Genomic DNA, 17,124 nt, shown 5'->3' on the forward strand with positions numbered 1-17,124 from the left:
GAGGCTAATTTCTCATTCTTTCAGGAAGGAAATTTTGATTCTGTACTGGTCATCCATAGAGTACTGCCAAGGAATGATTAACTATCTCTCCAATCTGTAGGAATGAAGGGAGAACTCAGAGTTCTCCTGAGTGACAAAGCTTTCTCTGTTTCCCCTACTAATTCCATTCAGGCACTGAACTGAATTTACTCTTAACCGAATGCATTTTATCTATACCTGGCAGGGATCTAGAAGTAAAATTACAAGATTTATTTCATTTTGATTCTATCATGATGCATTTAATCACAAATATCCCCCCAAATGAAAAGATAATTTATCTTTGTGCCCTGACTGAGCAACCCTCCTCAGTTCAGATTCATGAATCCATAATGCAGGGAGGAGAGTGGATGATTAAGTGTCTGATTAGAGAAAACAGATTAACCTGGCAAACATAATAAATTTAGCTCATAAGCAGGATGGCATTATAAATGCTCACAATAACTCTCCTGTATAAAATCATGAACCACTGCCTTCAATGATGACTCAATTGAAATAGTTGGGGAACATAAAGCAAATACGTGTTTATGGATCTCTCTTTGAGACATTAAAAGAGTATTGAAAGGTATATCTGATTCAGTTTATAACTAAAAATACATTAAACAGGGAACATGTAAGAAAAATATTAACTCATAAAAACAGAGCTACAACCTCTTAAGTGTTTGAGTTTCTGCTTTACCAATAAGTATATCTAGGTCCCACATGTTTTCAATGTCCTTCTAGTACTTTGTTTCCAAAGATGCCAAAGCCAGACCCCAATTTCAGACCCTGCAGATTCACCCTTAACCTTCACCACGGAACCTGATTCCTTTATAAAGGCGGCTGCATCTTTAGGCAGTTCTTATCCCATTGGGACAAAACAACATAAAATTAGAGAGCTATTTCAGCCTTTGAATCAGTAGGGAAAAAAAATCCTTCCTTTTAGCTGAGAGTCCATTTATATCAGAGTAAAAATCTAGGTTACGACTTGTTTGAAGGCAAGTCCTTGTGCTGTGCTCCAAAAAGTTCACTTAGCAGTCTGCGGGCCTTCCTTACTTAGCTGGTTTGTTATCCCTGGCCTCCCTTTTTTAGCAAGGAGAAAATGGATACTCTTCACGCCCAGCTTTATTTTTAAACTCTTACGGCTGTATTCCTGGAGGCCTCTGCTGGCCCATGTCCTGAAAGAGACTCAGTTAGGCCCTGCCCTGTCACGTGCGCACCCGAGGCGCGAGTTGCGCAGAATAAGGGACTTACTCTGCTCCTCTCTCTAGAGCCAGACCTTTGTCAGGGACGGGGCAGGGCAAGTGGGGAGGGGAATGGGCTGCCCGAGGGAGTCGTGTCTTTAAGGAAGGCCCCATCGCACGGAGCCAGGTAAATTTCCCATTGGGAGAAACTGGTGCCTGGACGTCTAGGGCCCTAGGAACCCTTCCTAACTCCTTTCCGCCCTCCTCCCACTTCTGAACTTGATCTTAGGCTGGAGGTGGGTGACAGGGAGGAGTCCAAAGGGGGTGGTATCCACGTGTGTCCCCACAGTCCTGGGCGCCGGAACCGGCTCCCGGGTACACATTTTGTAGGTATGTGTGGTGGGAAGCAGGGAGGTTTTTTTAAGGCCACTCCCTCCTCCCACCATAGCTTAGACTGAGATGCTTTCTTGGGGCACAGGGACCAGGATCCTTTCTGCTGCCTGAGAGGAATTTGTGTAGAGTGAGGAGGGGCGCACTCCTAGTGGACGCAATGTGTATTCATGCTCACGAACATTTCTGGGCTCAACCAGACAAGTTAACGGTACAACCGCCGTGCCAAGACCAGCCCTTGGTACCGGGAAAGTTTGATGCAGAAACGTCCCAGTGGCGGGGCAGGGTGTCCTCGGTTAGTTACCGCGCTGGGGCTGCGCTTCGGCGGCTGGGTTTGTGTGTGTGTCTGTGCGGGCGGAGAGCAGGTGTGGTGTCGGTACTCCCAGGGGTGCGGAGGGGACGGAGGCGGGCGGGCGGGCGGGCGGAGGGTCCCCAGGCGGTGGTGCAGGCAGGCCCGGGCGGCAGGAGCAGCGAGCGTGCGCGGCAGCGTCGGAGCGCCGAGGCCTCTCCCAGCGGCGGGGTGGCGTTGGCGCCAGAGGCCGGCCTCGGTTACCGGCAGGACGCCGCTGCCGCCGTGCCCTCCACCGGGCGCAGATGGAGTGGAGCCCCGGCCTGTAGCTGGAGGGGCAGCAGCGGCGTGGCCGGCGCGACCCCAGGACCCTCGCCGCTAACACCGGTGGGGAGAACAACCCAGGCTTCAGAGTGAGGTGTGCTGGGGAGGGGGAGGGAGGACCTCTAGGACCCCGACAGCCTTGCTGAACCGACTCTCAGACGAGAGAGCCCCAGGGGACAGTAGAGAGCTTCTCATTTAACTTATGTCCCTCACCCCCCGCCCCCCCCCTTTTTCTTTTCTTGCAAGTGGGAGAACAGAGCCCATGGGGAGAGACTCGCTTTCCCGTGTGACACAGCTATCAAGTGGCAGAACCAGGACTGGACCTCGTCTTGCTTACTAAGGCCTTCTATCCACTGTCCTCACTGAAATGAGTATGAATAATAAGTATTTATTATTATAATATATTAGATTTTGGAACTATGAATGGTGATATCACTTTGGCGTTCAGGACTATTAATGTAATTTATGTGCTGGAAAAGCCCAGCCGCTCTCCTCCCTGGGCTCGGGATCCTCGTTCCTTCATTTATTAAACATTCCCTGGGCAGTTATTTGTGACAGGCACTCTGCAGCAAACTGCAGGTGTAGAGATAAACAGGAGCCCGCCCTCCACATGGAGCAGAAGAGAAAATTCCCCAGACATCAGTAACTCACGCAGGTGTAGCAAATGCAATGGGCGTTAGAGATAAAGGAGTAGTGGTAGCTCGGAAGGAGACGTCCCTTGTGGCTGAGAGGAGGTGGACCTTGGGGAGGAGGTGACATCTGATCTGGATCCTTAAGAGTGGGTCATCTGGGAAAAAAAAAAAAAAGAGTGGGTCATTTAGAAATGGGCAGCGCATTCCAGGTAGAAGTTTCGGTATTAGCCACATAACTCCAGGTGAGAGTGAGGAATAATGGTTTGGTTTGCCTAGAATGTAGGGATGAATAAGGAGTCCAAGATTACAGAGGGAGCGAGATTCGGAGTCGACAGGGGGATCCACGGAGGGATTCCAAGCGAGGAATGAGAGGGCAATGGCTGAGGATGCTTCATGTGGCTGGGAGTTGGAACCCTCAGCTGTAGGGAGAGGATGTGGGAGCAAGGATACTGGCAGCTCTGAGGGTCTGCGAAGTAGCCGTTCTGAGAGCACAGGGCTTCATGGAGCCATCTCAGTGTGGCAGGGCTATGGATGAAAAATGCAGCTTTAGTGGGAAATGGTCCAAACTGAATTGGGAGACTGTTGGACTGTAGGGATAGCCCGTGCTCATGTTTCAGACTGCCAATAGCATCCTAGGGAGTAGTTTGTGAAAAAGTGCTCTTAGTATTCTTGTAACACAGGTGGCCCCAAGGACACAAGCAGCAGTTAATCAGCCTGTCCCTATCTGTGCAGGGGGCTGTTATTCCTTTTGATGCATCCCGGGGGACCAACAAGGAGCTATAAACAAGGAAGCTTGTTTTGGCATGAAACAGGAAGTTTCTTGTACGAAGTTTACAGACACTCTTTATTATAAACTAGTCAAACAATTCTGTGCAGATGAACTGTTAAAATGAAGTACTTTTACCTTAAAGGTGACACACAGAGATTTCAGCAGAGGACTTAAAAATGTATCTTTAATTGGTTCTGTATTATCATGTTCATGAAGCACTACATAGCACACTTGCACTTGAATGGAATGGGGAGATGTCCATGTAAATCAAATTACCCGAGCAGACAGGTTTTAGCCATTTCCCTAAGGTATGAGTCTGGGAACCTTCTAAATGCTTCTAGAAGCTTCTCATCTTGACACCTCCCCTGCAGAAGAGCAGGGGTTCCCCAAGGCTCCACTTCCTGTTACTCACTGGTTCCACATATGAGTGTTTAAAAACTTCCTGTGTTGTCTTATGAAATATACATTCTGTATGCTTTTGCAGCTTCTCTATCTAATGAATATTTGAGAAGGCGGAAAAGATGAATTATTGTTGAGTAGCAATTCCTTTGGCTAGTGATGTTAATCAGTGGAGTAAGGAAGGAGCATGCAGTCTGGAGTAAGCAGACAGACCTGGGATTGAATTCTAGTTCTGTCAGTTACTACCTGTGTGACTTTTAGTTCTGATACTTAATTCATCTGAGTCTCAGTTTCCTCATCTGTAAAAAGGTGATTGTAATCATCAGTTCACAACTGTTACCCAGTCTCACAGAGTGCAAGAAGGGCTGCAGAAAGGTCAGCAAGGGAGGAGGTATAGTGCACATGGGGACAAGCATTTAAGGATGAGGAGCCTGACCTTGGATGTAGGCTAATCTGAGTCCAGATGTGCGTTCTGCCCTTTCCCACTGTGTAACTTTGGATGAGTCCCTGAACTGCTGTGAACGTCAGGTTCCTCATATTTAAAACGGGGGAAATAATTATATCTACTTTGTGCTGTTGATTTGAGGATTGCACAGTTTCTGGGAAATAGAATGAGATGAACACTAGACATGAAAGGGACCTTGGAAGGCCCTCCTCACCTTACCAGCGCCACCCCCGCCCCATGGAAATCTTATTTTTATCAACTGTGACTGTGTTTAAACCTTCCCAGTGACAGAGACTGATATCTGTACAAGGTGCTCCATTCCATTGTTGGATCACTTTCAATAAAAGAGAAATTCTCCTCGTATACAGCTAAAAGTTGCCTCATTGTAACTTCCCCATATTGGTCCTCTTCTATGTTCTGTAGGAAAAAAAAATACATTGATCTTTTTTTTTTATTAAAGATTTTTATTTTGAAGTAATTGTAGATTCACATACAGTTGTAAGAAATAATACAGAGAGATCCCTTGTACCTTTGCCGGGTTTTCCCCAGTGGTAACATCTTACAAAACCACACTGCATTATCACAAGCAGGTTATTGACATGGACCACATGGAGAGGCAGAGCATTCCACCACCTCTAGCATCTTTCATATGTTGCCTTTTTATAGCCACACCCACTTCCTTCTTACCACTTCCTTAACCCCTGGCAACCATTATTAGTTCTCTGTTTCTATAATTAGGTCACGTCAAAATGTATAGATGGAATCATATATATAACATGTCATGTCACTGGCTTTTTTCACTCAGCACAGTTCTCTAGAGATTCATCCTTGGTTGTGTTGTTGCATTTATTAATAGTTTGTTCTTTTTTATTCCTTAGGAGTAGTGTTCCATGGTATGGGTGTACCACAAATTGTTTACTGTTCACCCATGGAAGGTCATCTGGGTTGTTTCCAGTTTGGGGCTATTATGCTATAAACATTCGTGTACAGGTTTTTGTGCGAATATAAGTCTTTAATGTCTTCAGTCTCTGGGATAAATGCCTAGGAGTGCAATTGCTGAACCATAGTTTAGTTACAAGTTAAGTTTACTTTTTTTCTTTTTCTTTTTTTTTTGCGGTACGTGGGCCTCTCACTGCTGTGGCCTCTCCTGTTGTGGAGCACAGGCTCCGGACGCACAGGCTCAGCGGCCATGGCTCACGGGCCCAGCCGTCCGCGGCATGTGGGATCCTCCCGGACCGGGGCATGAGCCTGTGTCCCCTGCATTGGCAGGCGGACTCTCAACCACTGCGCCACCAGGGAAGACCAAGTTAAGTTTTTAAAGGAATTTCCAGACTGCTTTGAGTAACTGCAACATTTTATATTATCAACAACGGTGAATGAGTGATCCAGTGACTCCACATTCTTGCCAGCATTTTCTCTGGTCACAGTTTTTTAATTTAGCTATTGTGATAGGTATGTAGTGCTATCATGGTTTTAATCTATAAATACCCCTAATGGCCAGTGATGTTTAACATGGCTTGACATCTGCGGCTCTTCTTTGATAAAAGGTGTCATTGTGTCTTTTGCTCAAGTTTTAATTGTATTCTTTGCTTCTTAATTGTTAAGTTTTGAGAGTTCTTTGTATGTTCCTGATATTGGTCCTTTCTTGGATATGTAGTTTTCAAAAATTTTCTCCTGCTCTGTAGTTTGTCTTTTTGTCCTTTTAATAGGGTCTTTTGTGCTGCAAAAGTTTTGAATTTTGAGGACATCCAATTTGTCAGTTTTTCCTTTTACGAATAGTACTTTTGGTGTCAAGTCTAAGAACTCTTTGTTTACCCTAGATACTGAGGATTTTCTCCTATGTATTTTTCCCTCTATGTTTTATAATTTTATATTTAACATTTAAGTCCCAAAGTGACAGAACTAACATGGAGAAGACCTGAAACAAGAGCTCATGTCTCTCACACCTAGGCTAGTTATTTTTCCCTCCATGTTTTATAATACAAGGGTTTCAGGGAGTATTTTAAAAAGGTTGGCATTTGCTAATATCACTTTTTAGCTGTAAAATGGGATAATAACATAATAAACTCAAATCATGGTAGATTTTTAAAAAATGAATTAGGGCTAATTGAATAGTGCACTTGAAAAAAACGTTACACTACAAAGTACTTTCTGTTCAAATGGTGGTTATTATTGTAAGCTTGGCTAGGTCTCTGAATGCTAACAGGCAGCTGTGTGTGCTTGCTGATTCCTTTTCATGGGAAATGTGTTTGTTTATATCATAGTATAGTATCTGTTTTTCCATTTAGTGCCCATGTGGCCAAATTGTGAACTGCCATATTAATAAGACTCAAACATATTTGAGAGGGTGGTTAGACTTAATAGTTTCCATAAAGTTGTTTTAATAGTTATTTTTCAACAGATGGACAGCTTGCATTTGGCCTCATTTCTGTGACAGTATGATGATTGAAGTTTTCAACAGATGGCATACAAATACTTGGGAAAACACCCTTCCAATATTAATTGTTGTAAAAAAGACTTTTAGTGTGCCAGGAAAATGATAGTCTGTATCCCCAAGCTCTTTGCCTATGCTATTATAATTATAATTTAGATGATTTGGAAGTTTCCCTTTCTGGCACTTGGGTTTATTTTGTAAATGAGTATATGTATCTACACTGGAGTGAGAGATGCAGAGGAATACTCTGTTGTCAATTAGATATTCAACATGGATGTAGCATGAAATCTCCTTTTGATTATCAATGAATGTACATAACTTCCTCTTACTGAGTCATTCTACTTGGATGCTGTACATAGAAAATGTAATGTTCCACAAAAATCAACCATCAGAGACTTATATGTTCTTTCTGAAAAGTACTGACTTAAAAGGAAAAAAATTCACCAAACTGTGAATTTTCAGACATACCCATTAATATGATGAACTCCCCAACCTTCCAAGTTGTCCCCCTTCTGCATCAACCACCTTGCACTGTTTTGGGAATCAGAAATGAGGACTCAGACAGTAAGTGGGGCAGTTGGGGAGTGGTGGAAATCTGTGGGGGTGTTTGTGGTTGTCATAATGACAAAGGACATTTACTGATATTTAGTGGGTGTGTTATCGAACCTGGATGTGGGTCCCCTTGCCTGACATGCAGCAAAGCCAACCTACTGACACTGGGTTGTGGTGAAGGAAAGTACAGAATTTATTGCAGGGTGCCAAGCAAGAAGAATGGGCAGCTCATGTTCAAAAGTTCTGAACTCCCCAATGGCTTTCAGGGAAGGGTTTTTAAAGGCAAGGTGAGGGAGGGGCCACGGGGTGTGTGATCAGCTTGTGCTCAATTCTCGGCTTGGTTGGCATCAAGGTGAAGTTTCAAACATCACTAATCTTCTGGTTTCAACCAGTCTGGGTTATGTGCTTGAAGTCAGTAGTTTTCACCTGATAGGGTTCTGCTTTCTGTAAAAACAACTTAGGAATGTGTGTCAGATATTTATCTATATATTTCAGGGAACTGGAAGTTCGGTGACTCTGCTATCTGGCTAATTTATAGTCTAAATTGTTACCAGTTTCCCCACCCAACAGCGATTCTTTTTTTCTACCTCTTCACCTTTCTTAATCATTAACTCTTGAGCCAGCCTTTTAAGACTCAGGGGAAGGCTGGGAGACTAAAGCAAAAGCCTTTTTCTTCAAAGGACAGGGACACAGGGACTTGTATATGGTTTCAGGTGGAGGCCAGTGTGCCTGGGTCTGCAGAGCACAGTTCAGCACAAGGAAGAAAGGTCCTGTGCCCTACAGTATGCCTGAATATCTGACTGGACACTCATCTGAGCCTGGAACTTGTGTCCGCTTAACGAACAGAGTAAGTTTTGCAGGATAAAGTATATTTTTGCACAGAATGTTAGTGAACACCCAGACCTCTTTTTGATTTTACTAAGTCGCTATATGAAAGGCTGAAAGACTTCTGATCTTCTGCTTCTGAATCCTGACTTTTTCATGCTAAGTGCTTTATTATATTATTTGTGTAGTCATGAGCTAAACATTTACATAGTAAAACAGATATTATCATGAAATGCTTATTATAATAAAGGAGCCCTGGGGTTAATCAGTATGAGAAACATTGCTATAGAAATTTAAGCAATAGTAGAAAAATTCTTTCTCCACTTGTCCATGTGTGCACACATAATTTCGTGTAGGAATCATTGAAAGAAAAGGACAGTGGTGTGAATCTAAGTATTTAATAAGGAATGCAATCCCAATAAATTCTGTATTGCCATGTTTCTATAGAAGACTTGAACTGATTTTTCTTTTGCCAAGTCATATCAGCTAGATCTTCTTTGTGTCTGTCATTGCAGATGACGTTTAATGATTGCTTTAGTTTGAACTATCCTGGCAACCCTCAGCCAGGTGACTTGATTGAAGTGTTTCGTCCTGGCTATCAACACTGGGCACTGTACTTGGGTGATGGGTATGTTATCAACATAGCACCTCTAGGTAAGGTTTGTTTCCAGAAGCTCCTGGGAGCTTTTTAGTTTTCTTGTTACAAGAAGGAATCATGAACAAAATCATAAAATAAAACAGACTAGAAATAAAATGTAGAAAGTAGATAAATCCAACTGACCTAGGTTTACAGAAGGACCTTCTAAGACTAAAGTGGCATTGAAAAAATCACAAAAGCCAGTTAACATTAAAATTTTAAACCTCTGGATTAAAAAAACACAGTTAAAAAGTAAATAATCAGCTGGGGAAAATATTTGCCACAAACATGACAAGAGTCACAATACAAATAGATTATTTCAATTCATTCAACATCTATTTATAGATTTTCCAGTATGTGACAAAGGCTATTCTAAATGCTAGGGATACATAAGCCAGTCCCTACACAGTGGAGCTTACATTCTAATGGAGAGAGAGAGGGAGACAGAGACAGAGAGAGAGAGAGAGAGAGAGAGGGAGAGAGCGAGAGAGGGAGAGAGCAAGCCTGAGAGAGGGAGCATGCACAAAATACAGAAAGTGATGTTAGATTAGAGATAAGTGATAATGGAGAAAATCAGAGAAGCAGGATAGGAAGTGCCGGGAGTTGTGGCTGCTGCAGTTTTAAATTAGCTGGTCAGAAAAATGTCATGAGAAAGTAACATTTGAGACACAACTTGAAAGAGGTGAAGAAACCCAGCATGTGATATTTGGGGAAAGAGTTCCTTAAGCTGAGGGAACAGCAGCAAACACCCAAATCCCAACAAACAAATGGGTAAAAGATTGTGAACAGTCTGTAGAAGACAAAAATCCAATACACATTTTTAAAGTTTTCAGCTTTTCAGTCATCTAGGAATTATAAAATAAAATGACAGATTTTATGCCTCTCACATTAGCAAAATTAAAAAAATGATAATCTGTTGATAAAGGTATAATGAAATGAACACAAGGATACTGTTGACAGAAATATAAGTTGATAAAATTGTTCGCAAAAACAATTTAACAATATGTGCTAAGAGTCTTAAAGGAGTTCATATACTCTGACCCTGTAATTTTACCTCTATGAATCTATTCTTGGGAAATACTTTTAGAGATACTAATTTAATATTTGCATATGAGAATGTTCACTTCTATCTCATTTATAATGGTTTAAAAAACAGAATGGATCAATGGCCAGCAAGGGAATAGTTAAGTGAATTATGATTTAGCCACAAGATATTAGGTATCTGTGTTTGGCAGAATTTTTTTTTTTTTTTTTTTTTTTTTTTTTTTGCGGTACGTGGGCCTCTCACTGTTGTGGCCTCTCCCGTTGCGGAGCACAGGCTCCGGACACGCAGGCTCAGCAGCCATGGCTCACGGGCCCAGCCGCTCCACGGCATGTGGGATCTTCCCGGACCGGGGCACGAACCCGTGTCCCCTGCATCGGCAGGCGGACTCTCAACCACTGTGCCACCAGGGAAGCCCTGGCAGAATTTTTTAGTTGCAAGTAACATAAATCAAATTCAAATTCACTTAAACAAAAAGGCAAATTCATTGCTTCAGTGAAGGAAACTACAGAAAGAGTAGAGATGGTGCTGGCCTCAGGGATGCCCAGATCTAGGGTCTTGAACACTATCAAAATTCTCCATCCCACATCTGCATTCTTTTTCTGTATATTGTCTTCATTATCCCAGGCTATGTCTAAGCAGCTGAACTGATGACCATAAGCATCCTTAGGCTCTCATCCTTACAGGCTTGTGACCCACAGGAGAGAGTTTCTCCCTGCCCATTGCAGTTAGAAAAATCATGGAGAATGACTCTAATTGTCTGGTGTGGGTCCCATGTCCATCACTGAACCATCACTGTGTCTAGGAATAGGATAGTATGACTGGCCTAGAAAGAGTCTTTTCCAGAAAGGAAGAAGCAGTTGTAAGATGGGGTGCTCAGTAGACTAAAACAATAATACTTTTACAGCTAAAAATCATTTCTGGACATCTTTAATTGCATGAAAGATGATCTTGTATGATGGCTATTGGAAAACTCCAGATTAAAAGTTCATTGTGTAATATGGTACCTGGTTTACAAAGAAATCCTATATACACACATACATGTTAATGCAAGCATATACACACACATATACAAGTGATCATAAAAGACAGTACAAATACATCAAAATAATAATAATAGTTATTTCTGAGTGGCAGGATAATAGGTGGTTTATATTTATTTATGTGTTTATGCTGTATTTTTCTGTATTTTCTACAGGTTTAGAAATGAGCACAAATTATTAAGAAAAAATGTATGCAAATAACAAATAGCCTAGAATATTTTTTCCTCAAGATACCTTTATAAAGAAGTGTTTATAGGCCTAAGTCTTACTATCTTGAGAGCTTCTGAGAACTGTTAATACAGTGATTTTTGCAAGATTTTGAGCTATCTGCCTCTTGTTCTAGAATATTGGGAGTGGAAACGGCAAATAAAATGACACTTACAATACAGAGCCATTCATTCTGTAGAGTCTAATAATTAATGCTAAGCAATTCTTTAATTTATCTCTGCAGTTTTCACATTTGGAAAATAATATGAGGTTTTTCTGCTGTTTTCTTTTTTCCCATCTTAAGCTCCATCTTAATGTGGTTCAAGCACTGAGCTTTGATCCTGTAGACTGAAGTTAAATGCCTGTTTCTGTTAACTACTTGTGGGATGTTCCACAAGCCAGTTTATCTCTCCAAGCTTTGATTTTCTCATCAGTAAATTGATTGCATCAAACTAGTCAAAAAAATTTTTTAATGATTCTAACTAGGATATATGTGTCCTATGAACTTGTAATGTGTAAGAACTTTTAATGTGTAAGATAATTAACTGGAAATGCTGCTCCAATGAAAAGGTTTTGGAGGAGAGAAAAAAAGAGGAGTGGAAAAAAAAGTTTGCTTTTAGTCATTACTGAAAGGAAAAGTGTCATAACACTGGTTATACAGGGACCCTTCATCTCATGGTTTACTTGAACAATGGCCAAACATAGCAGTCTTGGGCAGATGGAGAGGGCCTAGGGCCTGGTGTTAAAGCTGAACACTAAGGAATCAGATGCCTCAGATGCTGACAACGGCATGCCAGGATACAGAGGTTTCAGGCAGTCTAGACCAATGCTTACTAATAGAGCAGTAAGATGGAGTGGTAGGGCATGGGACATTGTGACAGGTGGGTAAGGCACATCTAGGGGCCGCATAGAGTGGACAGTGCCTACTACATTAGGTTTGGTTTTAGGACTTAGTTTCTTGGTTAAAGGAACTAGTAAAACAAAGGCAGGGCCCCAGCCTGACCCCAACTGACCCCTCAGAAGACTGGGGTCCCCTGCAGGTTTCAAAGTGAAGCCTAATTAAAAGAACAAGTGTAAAAACAGAGCTGGGTGTAAGGAGTGCTGCTTAGATGCAGGACAAGAGCACTAATCATAATGCACTACTGCTAAGCCCAATGGTATTAGTTTGGAAGGGTTCAAATGCTGAAAAATAGACTGCGTCATAGAAAAAGGGGGCAATGATCTTATCTGTACTTTGTTAGAAACATATGCCAAGATCCCTGATAATAATACCAATTGATAGAGAACTTATTCCTCAAAAATAGGTAGAGTTCTCACACCTAATTTGTTCTATAAATTTTCAAAAAGATAGGTAGATATAGATTTTCAAAAGGTTTTCTTATATTCTCACTCATAGAGTATTGAACAAGTGTTAGTGATAAATTAGAGAATGAGGGTTTACTGTTAGCAAGATTAAATGGTTTCTGGTTTGAGGATAAGTTAGGATGGCAGTGGAGTTCACTGGGCTGGGTCGCTATATCTTGCTAACCAGAATTCTCCTTATAGACGATGACATTTCTGCATTGTTTACAAGCGCCAAGTCTGTATTCAGCAGAAAGGCCCTGGTGAAGATGCAGCTTTTGAAGGATGTTGTGGGAAATGACACATACAGAATAAACAATAAATACGATGAAACATACCCACCACTCCCCGTGGAAGAAGTCATGCAACGGTCAGAGTTTGTTGCTGGACAGGAGGTGGAGTATGACTTATTTGTCAACAACTGTGAGCATTTTGTGACTTTGCTCCGCTATGGAGAAGGAGTTTCAGAGCAGGTGAGTTTTCTCTGGGAGAAATGGAAGTTTCTTACATTGGGAAAATCATAGCTACTGACTATGATCAAGTTTTCAGGCCTCAAACAAATGGAAAAGAACAAGAAAATATGAGAACACTGAAGGACAAAGGAGGGAATCGAGTTGCCCAAGGTCATCGGCAAGTTCATGACCACACTGAGACTAGAACATTCGTATCATGACTTTGGGTGAGAAGGGACTTGAAGCAGAGTCAAGACCATAGCTTCCTGTCATTCTTATTGCCCTCTGTCCTTCAGTTTTTTCCCATTACCCCACCATACAGCAATTAAATCAGTAACTTTATATACCGAAAAAAATATGCTGAAAAGAATGCTGACATTTTTGAGTGGGAGTTCATTTGCCGAAAACATAGATGGTAATAGTGAGATTCTTTTCCATTAGCTGAAAGAGGCTAACTGATGCCATAGCTTGGTGGCTTTGTAAATGTCTTCTGTTTCCTTGCAATGCTAGTTTCAAATAAATGTTGTGCTTTTGAGGAGATCCTTTGATTCATTGAGCTTTTGGATGATTTTCAGTGGATTAATGGACTTTTAAAAAATTATTTATTTATTTTTTGGTTGCGCTGGGTCTTAGTTGCCGCAGGCAGGCTCCTTAGTTGCGGCTCCAGGGCTCCTTAGTTGTGGCATGCGAACTCTTAGTTGCAGAATACACGTGGGATCTAGTTCCCTGACCAGGGATTGAACCCGGGCCCCCTGCATTGGGAGCTCGGAGTCCTATCCACTGTGCCACCAGGGAAGTCCCTGGTGGGGGACTTCCCCCATCAGAGGAAGTAGCTTATAGTTTTGTTATTTACCATCACTATTCGGTAGTATGTTAGCTTCCTCACTAAAAGCATGGCCTTTCCCTACCTATCTTCCCACCAATCCAATTCCATCATTGATGTTGTAACCTAAAGATTTATTAAAGTGGTGTGAGAAAATGAATATATAAAGGCTTCCAGTATCTTTAAATGGTGGATCTGTTATATAAATGTCTATTCTGAGGAATGAAGTTACAATTCTGCTCACGAAAGCTTGGGAAAATGGGAGATGGAACATAATGAAAGGATACATTTGTTTTTATTAAGAAATAATTTAATTGGAAATTCATTTTTATTAGGAAGTACATTACCATAATGAATGTTCTATTCACATGTAGCAATAAATTGCTTCTGATCCAAAACACAGAGGACATGCACACAAGTTTCAGCTCACCTCTGCATTGAAAAGTAGTGGTATAGCTAAGAAATAAAGTTTGTTAATGACAAAATTGTCCACTGCACTCGATCAGTTTTTTTTTTAATGTGGCTAAATCAAAAGGAATTAGAGCCATCTTTTTGCTTTGACTCTCACTTGTAATCTATCATCTTTCCGCCTTTCATACCCAGATCAAGACCCATGAAAAAGTAACCACTTTTTTAACAACTAATAGAACTGTTCGGTACACGGGCCTCCCACTGCTGTGGCCTCTCCCGTTGCAGAGCAGAGGCTCCGGACGTGCAGCGGCCATGGCTCACGGGCCCAGCCGCTCCGCGGCATGCGGGATCCTCCCGGACCGGGGCACGAACCCACGTCCCCTGCATCGGCAGGCGGACTCTCAACCACTGCTCCACCGGGGAAGCCCAGAACTGTTTTTTAGCAGGTTCTGATGAAGATGGTGTAGTGACAGCCTTAAGGACACACCTAAGCTTTGGAATTCTGCTGATCTGAGCTAGAGCCCCATCTTCACCACTTCATAGCTGGATGACTTTGGACACATTGTTTATCAGTTTCCTAATCTATAAAGCGAGGCTGTTTTATAGATTGTAAGATTTGTAAAGTCTCTTAGCATACTCCATTACATATTATTCATCCCAATAAAAAGTGTACATTCACAGACTACTTTTTTTTTTTTTTTTTTTTTTTGCTGTACGTGGGCCTCTCACTGCTGTGGCCTCTCCCGTTGCGGAGCACAGGCTCCGGACGCGCAGGCTCAGCGGCCATGGCTCACGGGCCCAGCCACTCCGCGGCATGTGGGATCCTCCCGGACCGGGGCACGAACCCGCGTCCCCTGCACCGGCAGGCGGACTCTCAACCACTGCGCCACCAGGGAAGCCCCAGACTACTTTTAATTTCAGTATTTTAGCAATTTTATAGATCTTTGTTGACACTCTTCAGTAAAATTCTGTTGATCTAACAAACCACAGCACTCGAATTGTTATTTTTATTACTATCAATAATTAATAGTGTTAGTACTAATAATAACTAATATTAGATTTATTTTTCAGGGTCCCTTTAAGGCTTAGGGGTCTTGAGCATAGAACAGTATCCTTGGGAAATGGCTGTGTATTTCCCCCAATTTTAAAAACTATAAATACATTAAAAGGTTAGAAAGGTGGAAGGATTGTGGCCCCACCTTTTTCTTCTTTGTACTTTTCTGTATTTTTTGAAAAATTAATGGACTTTACTTTTTAGTGTAGTTTTAAATTCACAGCAAAATTGAGCTGAAAGTATAGAGCTCCCACATATTCCCCCTCCCACACACATATATGTATCCTTCCCCACTGTCAACATCCTACAGCAGTGTGGTACATTTGTTATAAAAGATGAACCAACATTGGTACATCCTTATCAACCAGAGTCCATAGTGAAGAAAACCAGAATATGCCACCCCCAAAAATGTCACTTTGGCATAAGGATTATTTTGAGTAACTGAGAGCCAACTGAGTAGAAGCGGATGCCAGAAAAGCTCTCTGCCCTCCCCCTATTTGCCTAAAAGCAGGACATAAATTTTCAAAGGTGTTCCTTCTCCCCACTCTACCAGGAAGGACAAAAGTTAATCATCAGGGACAACCAGTGGTTAATGTAAGACCCTTATCAGCCTAGAGAGGGCACTAGAGGTATCTACATAACAAACTACTCACAAGCCTCTGTTTACCATTAGTTTCCTGTATGTTTACCTTCCCACAGACTGTTGCCCTTGGAAGGCGAACCACTTTCTTGTGTCCTGTCATTTCTCTACAAATTTATTGTTCTTTGTTGAAGATGCTATATAAGCCTGAATTCTTTGTTTCTTATTTTGTTTATTTATTTTTATACAGCAGGTTCTTAGTTACGTATGTTATACATATTAGTGTATATATGTCAATCCCAATCTGCCAATTCATCCCACCACCACCACGCCCTGCCACTTTCCCCCCTTGGCGTCCATACGTTTGTTCTCTACATCGGTGTCTCTGTTTCTGCATTGCAAACCAGTTAATCTGTACCTTTTTTCTAGATTCCACATATATGTGTTCATATACGATATTTGTTTTTCTCTTTCTGACATTTCACTCTGTATGACAGTCTCTAGGTCCATCCACATCTCTACAAATGCCCCAATTTCGTTCCTTTTTATGGCTAATATTCCACTGTATATATGTACCACATCTTCCATCTTCTTTATCCATTTGTCTGTCAGTGGGCATTTAGGTTGATTCCATGACCTGGCTATTGTAAATAGTGCTGCAATAAACACTGGGGTGCATGTGTCCTTTTGAATTATGGTTTTCTCTGGGTATATGCCCAGTAGTGGGAGTGCTGGGTCATATAGTAATTCTATTTTTAGTTTTTTAGGGAACCTACATACCGTCCTCCAAAGTAGCTGTATCAATTTACATTCCCACCAACAGTGCAAGAGGGCTCCCTTTTCTCCACACCCTCTCTAGCATTTGTTGTTTGTAGATTTTCTGATGATGCCCATTCTAACCAGTGTGAGCTGATACCTCATTGTAGTTTTGTGTGTGTGTGTGTGTGGTACGCAGGCCTCTCACTGTTGCGGCCTCTCCCATTGCGGAGCACAGGCTCCGGACGCTCAGGCTCAGCGGCCATGACCCACAGGCCCAACCGCTCTGCGGCATGTGGGATCCTCCCGGACTGGGGCACAAACCCGTGTCCCCTGCATTGGCAGGCGGACTCTCAACCACTGCACCACCAGGGAAGTCCCTCATTGTAGTTTTGATTTGCATGTCTCTAATAATTAGTGATGTTGAGCAGCTTTTCATGTGCCACTTGGCCATCTGTATGTCTTCTTAGGAGAGATGTCTGTTTAGATCTTCTGCCCATTTTTGATTGGGTTGTTTGTT

The 17,124-nt window shown here is 42.1% G+C and overlaps 1 protein-coding gene across 2 annotated transcripts in view; it reads left to right on the top strand.

Moving 5' to 3' along the window:
* Positions 1–1,818: 1,818 nt before the first annotated feature.
* The window catches only part of PLAAT1 (phospholipase A and acyltransferase 1), a 29,799-nt gene continuing 14,493 nt past the window's right edge, over positions 1,819–17,124 (top strand). The window contains exons 1-5 of one of the 2 annotated variants that reach the window (XM_081235201.1): positions 1,819–1,884; positions 2,449–2,573; positions 8,147–8,280; positions 8,774–8,912; positions 12,733–13,001. In XM_081235201.1, coding sequence (XP_081091327.1) covers positions 2,570–2,573; positions 8,147–8,280; positions 8,774–8,912; positions 12,733–13,001 — 546 coding nt within the window. In that variant the 5' untranslated portion in view covers positions 1,819–1,884; positions 2,449–2,569. Of the gene's footprint in view, positions 1,885–2,167; positions 2,297–2,448; positions 2,574–8,146; positions 8,281–8,773; positions 8,913–12,732; positions 13,002–17,124 lie in introns of those variants that run through there. The other variant, XM_081235202.1, reaches the window with a different exon arrangement.

Source organism: Mesoplodon bidens (assembly GCF_964165515.1).
Source record: "Mesoplodon bidens genome assembly, chromosome: 5".
Taxonomy (NCBI): Eukaryota; Metazoa; Chordata; class Mammalia; order Artiodactyla; family Ziphiidae; genus Mesoplodon; species Mesoplodon bidens.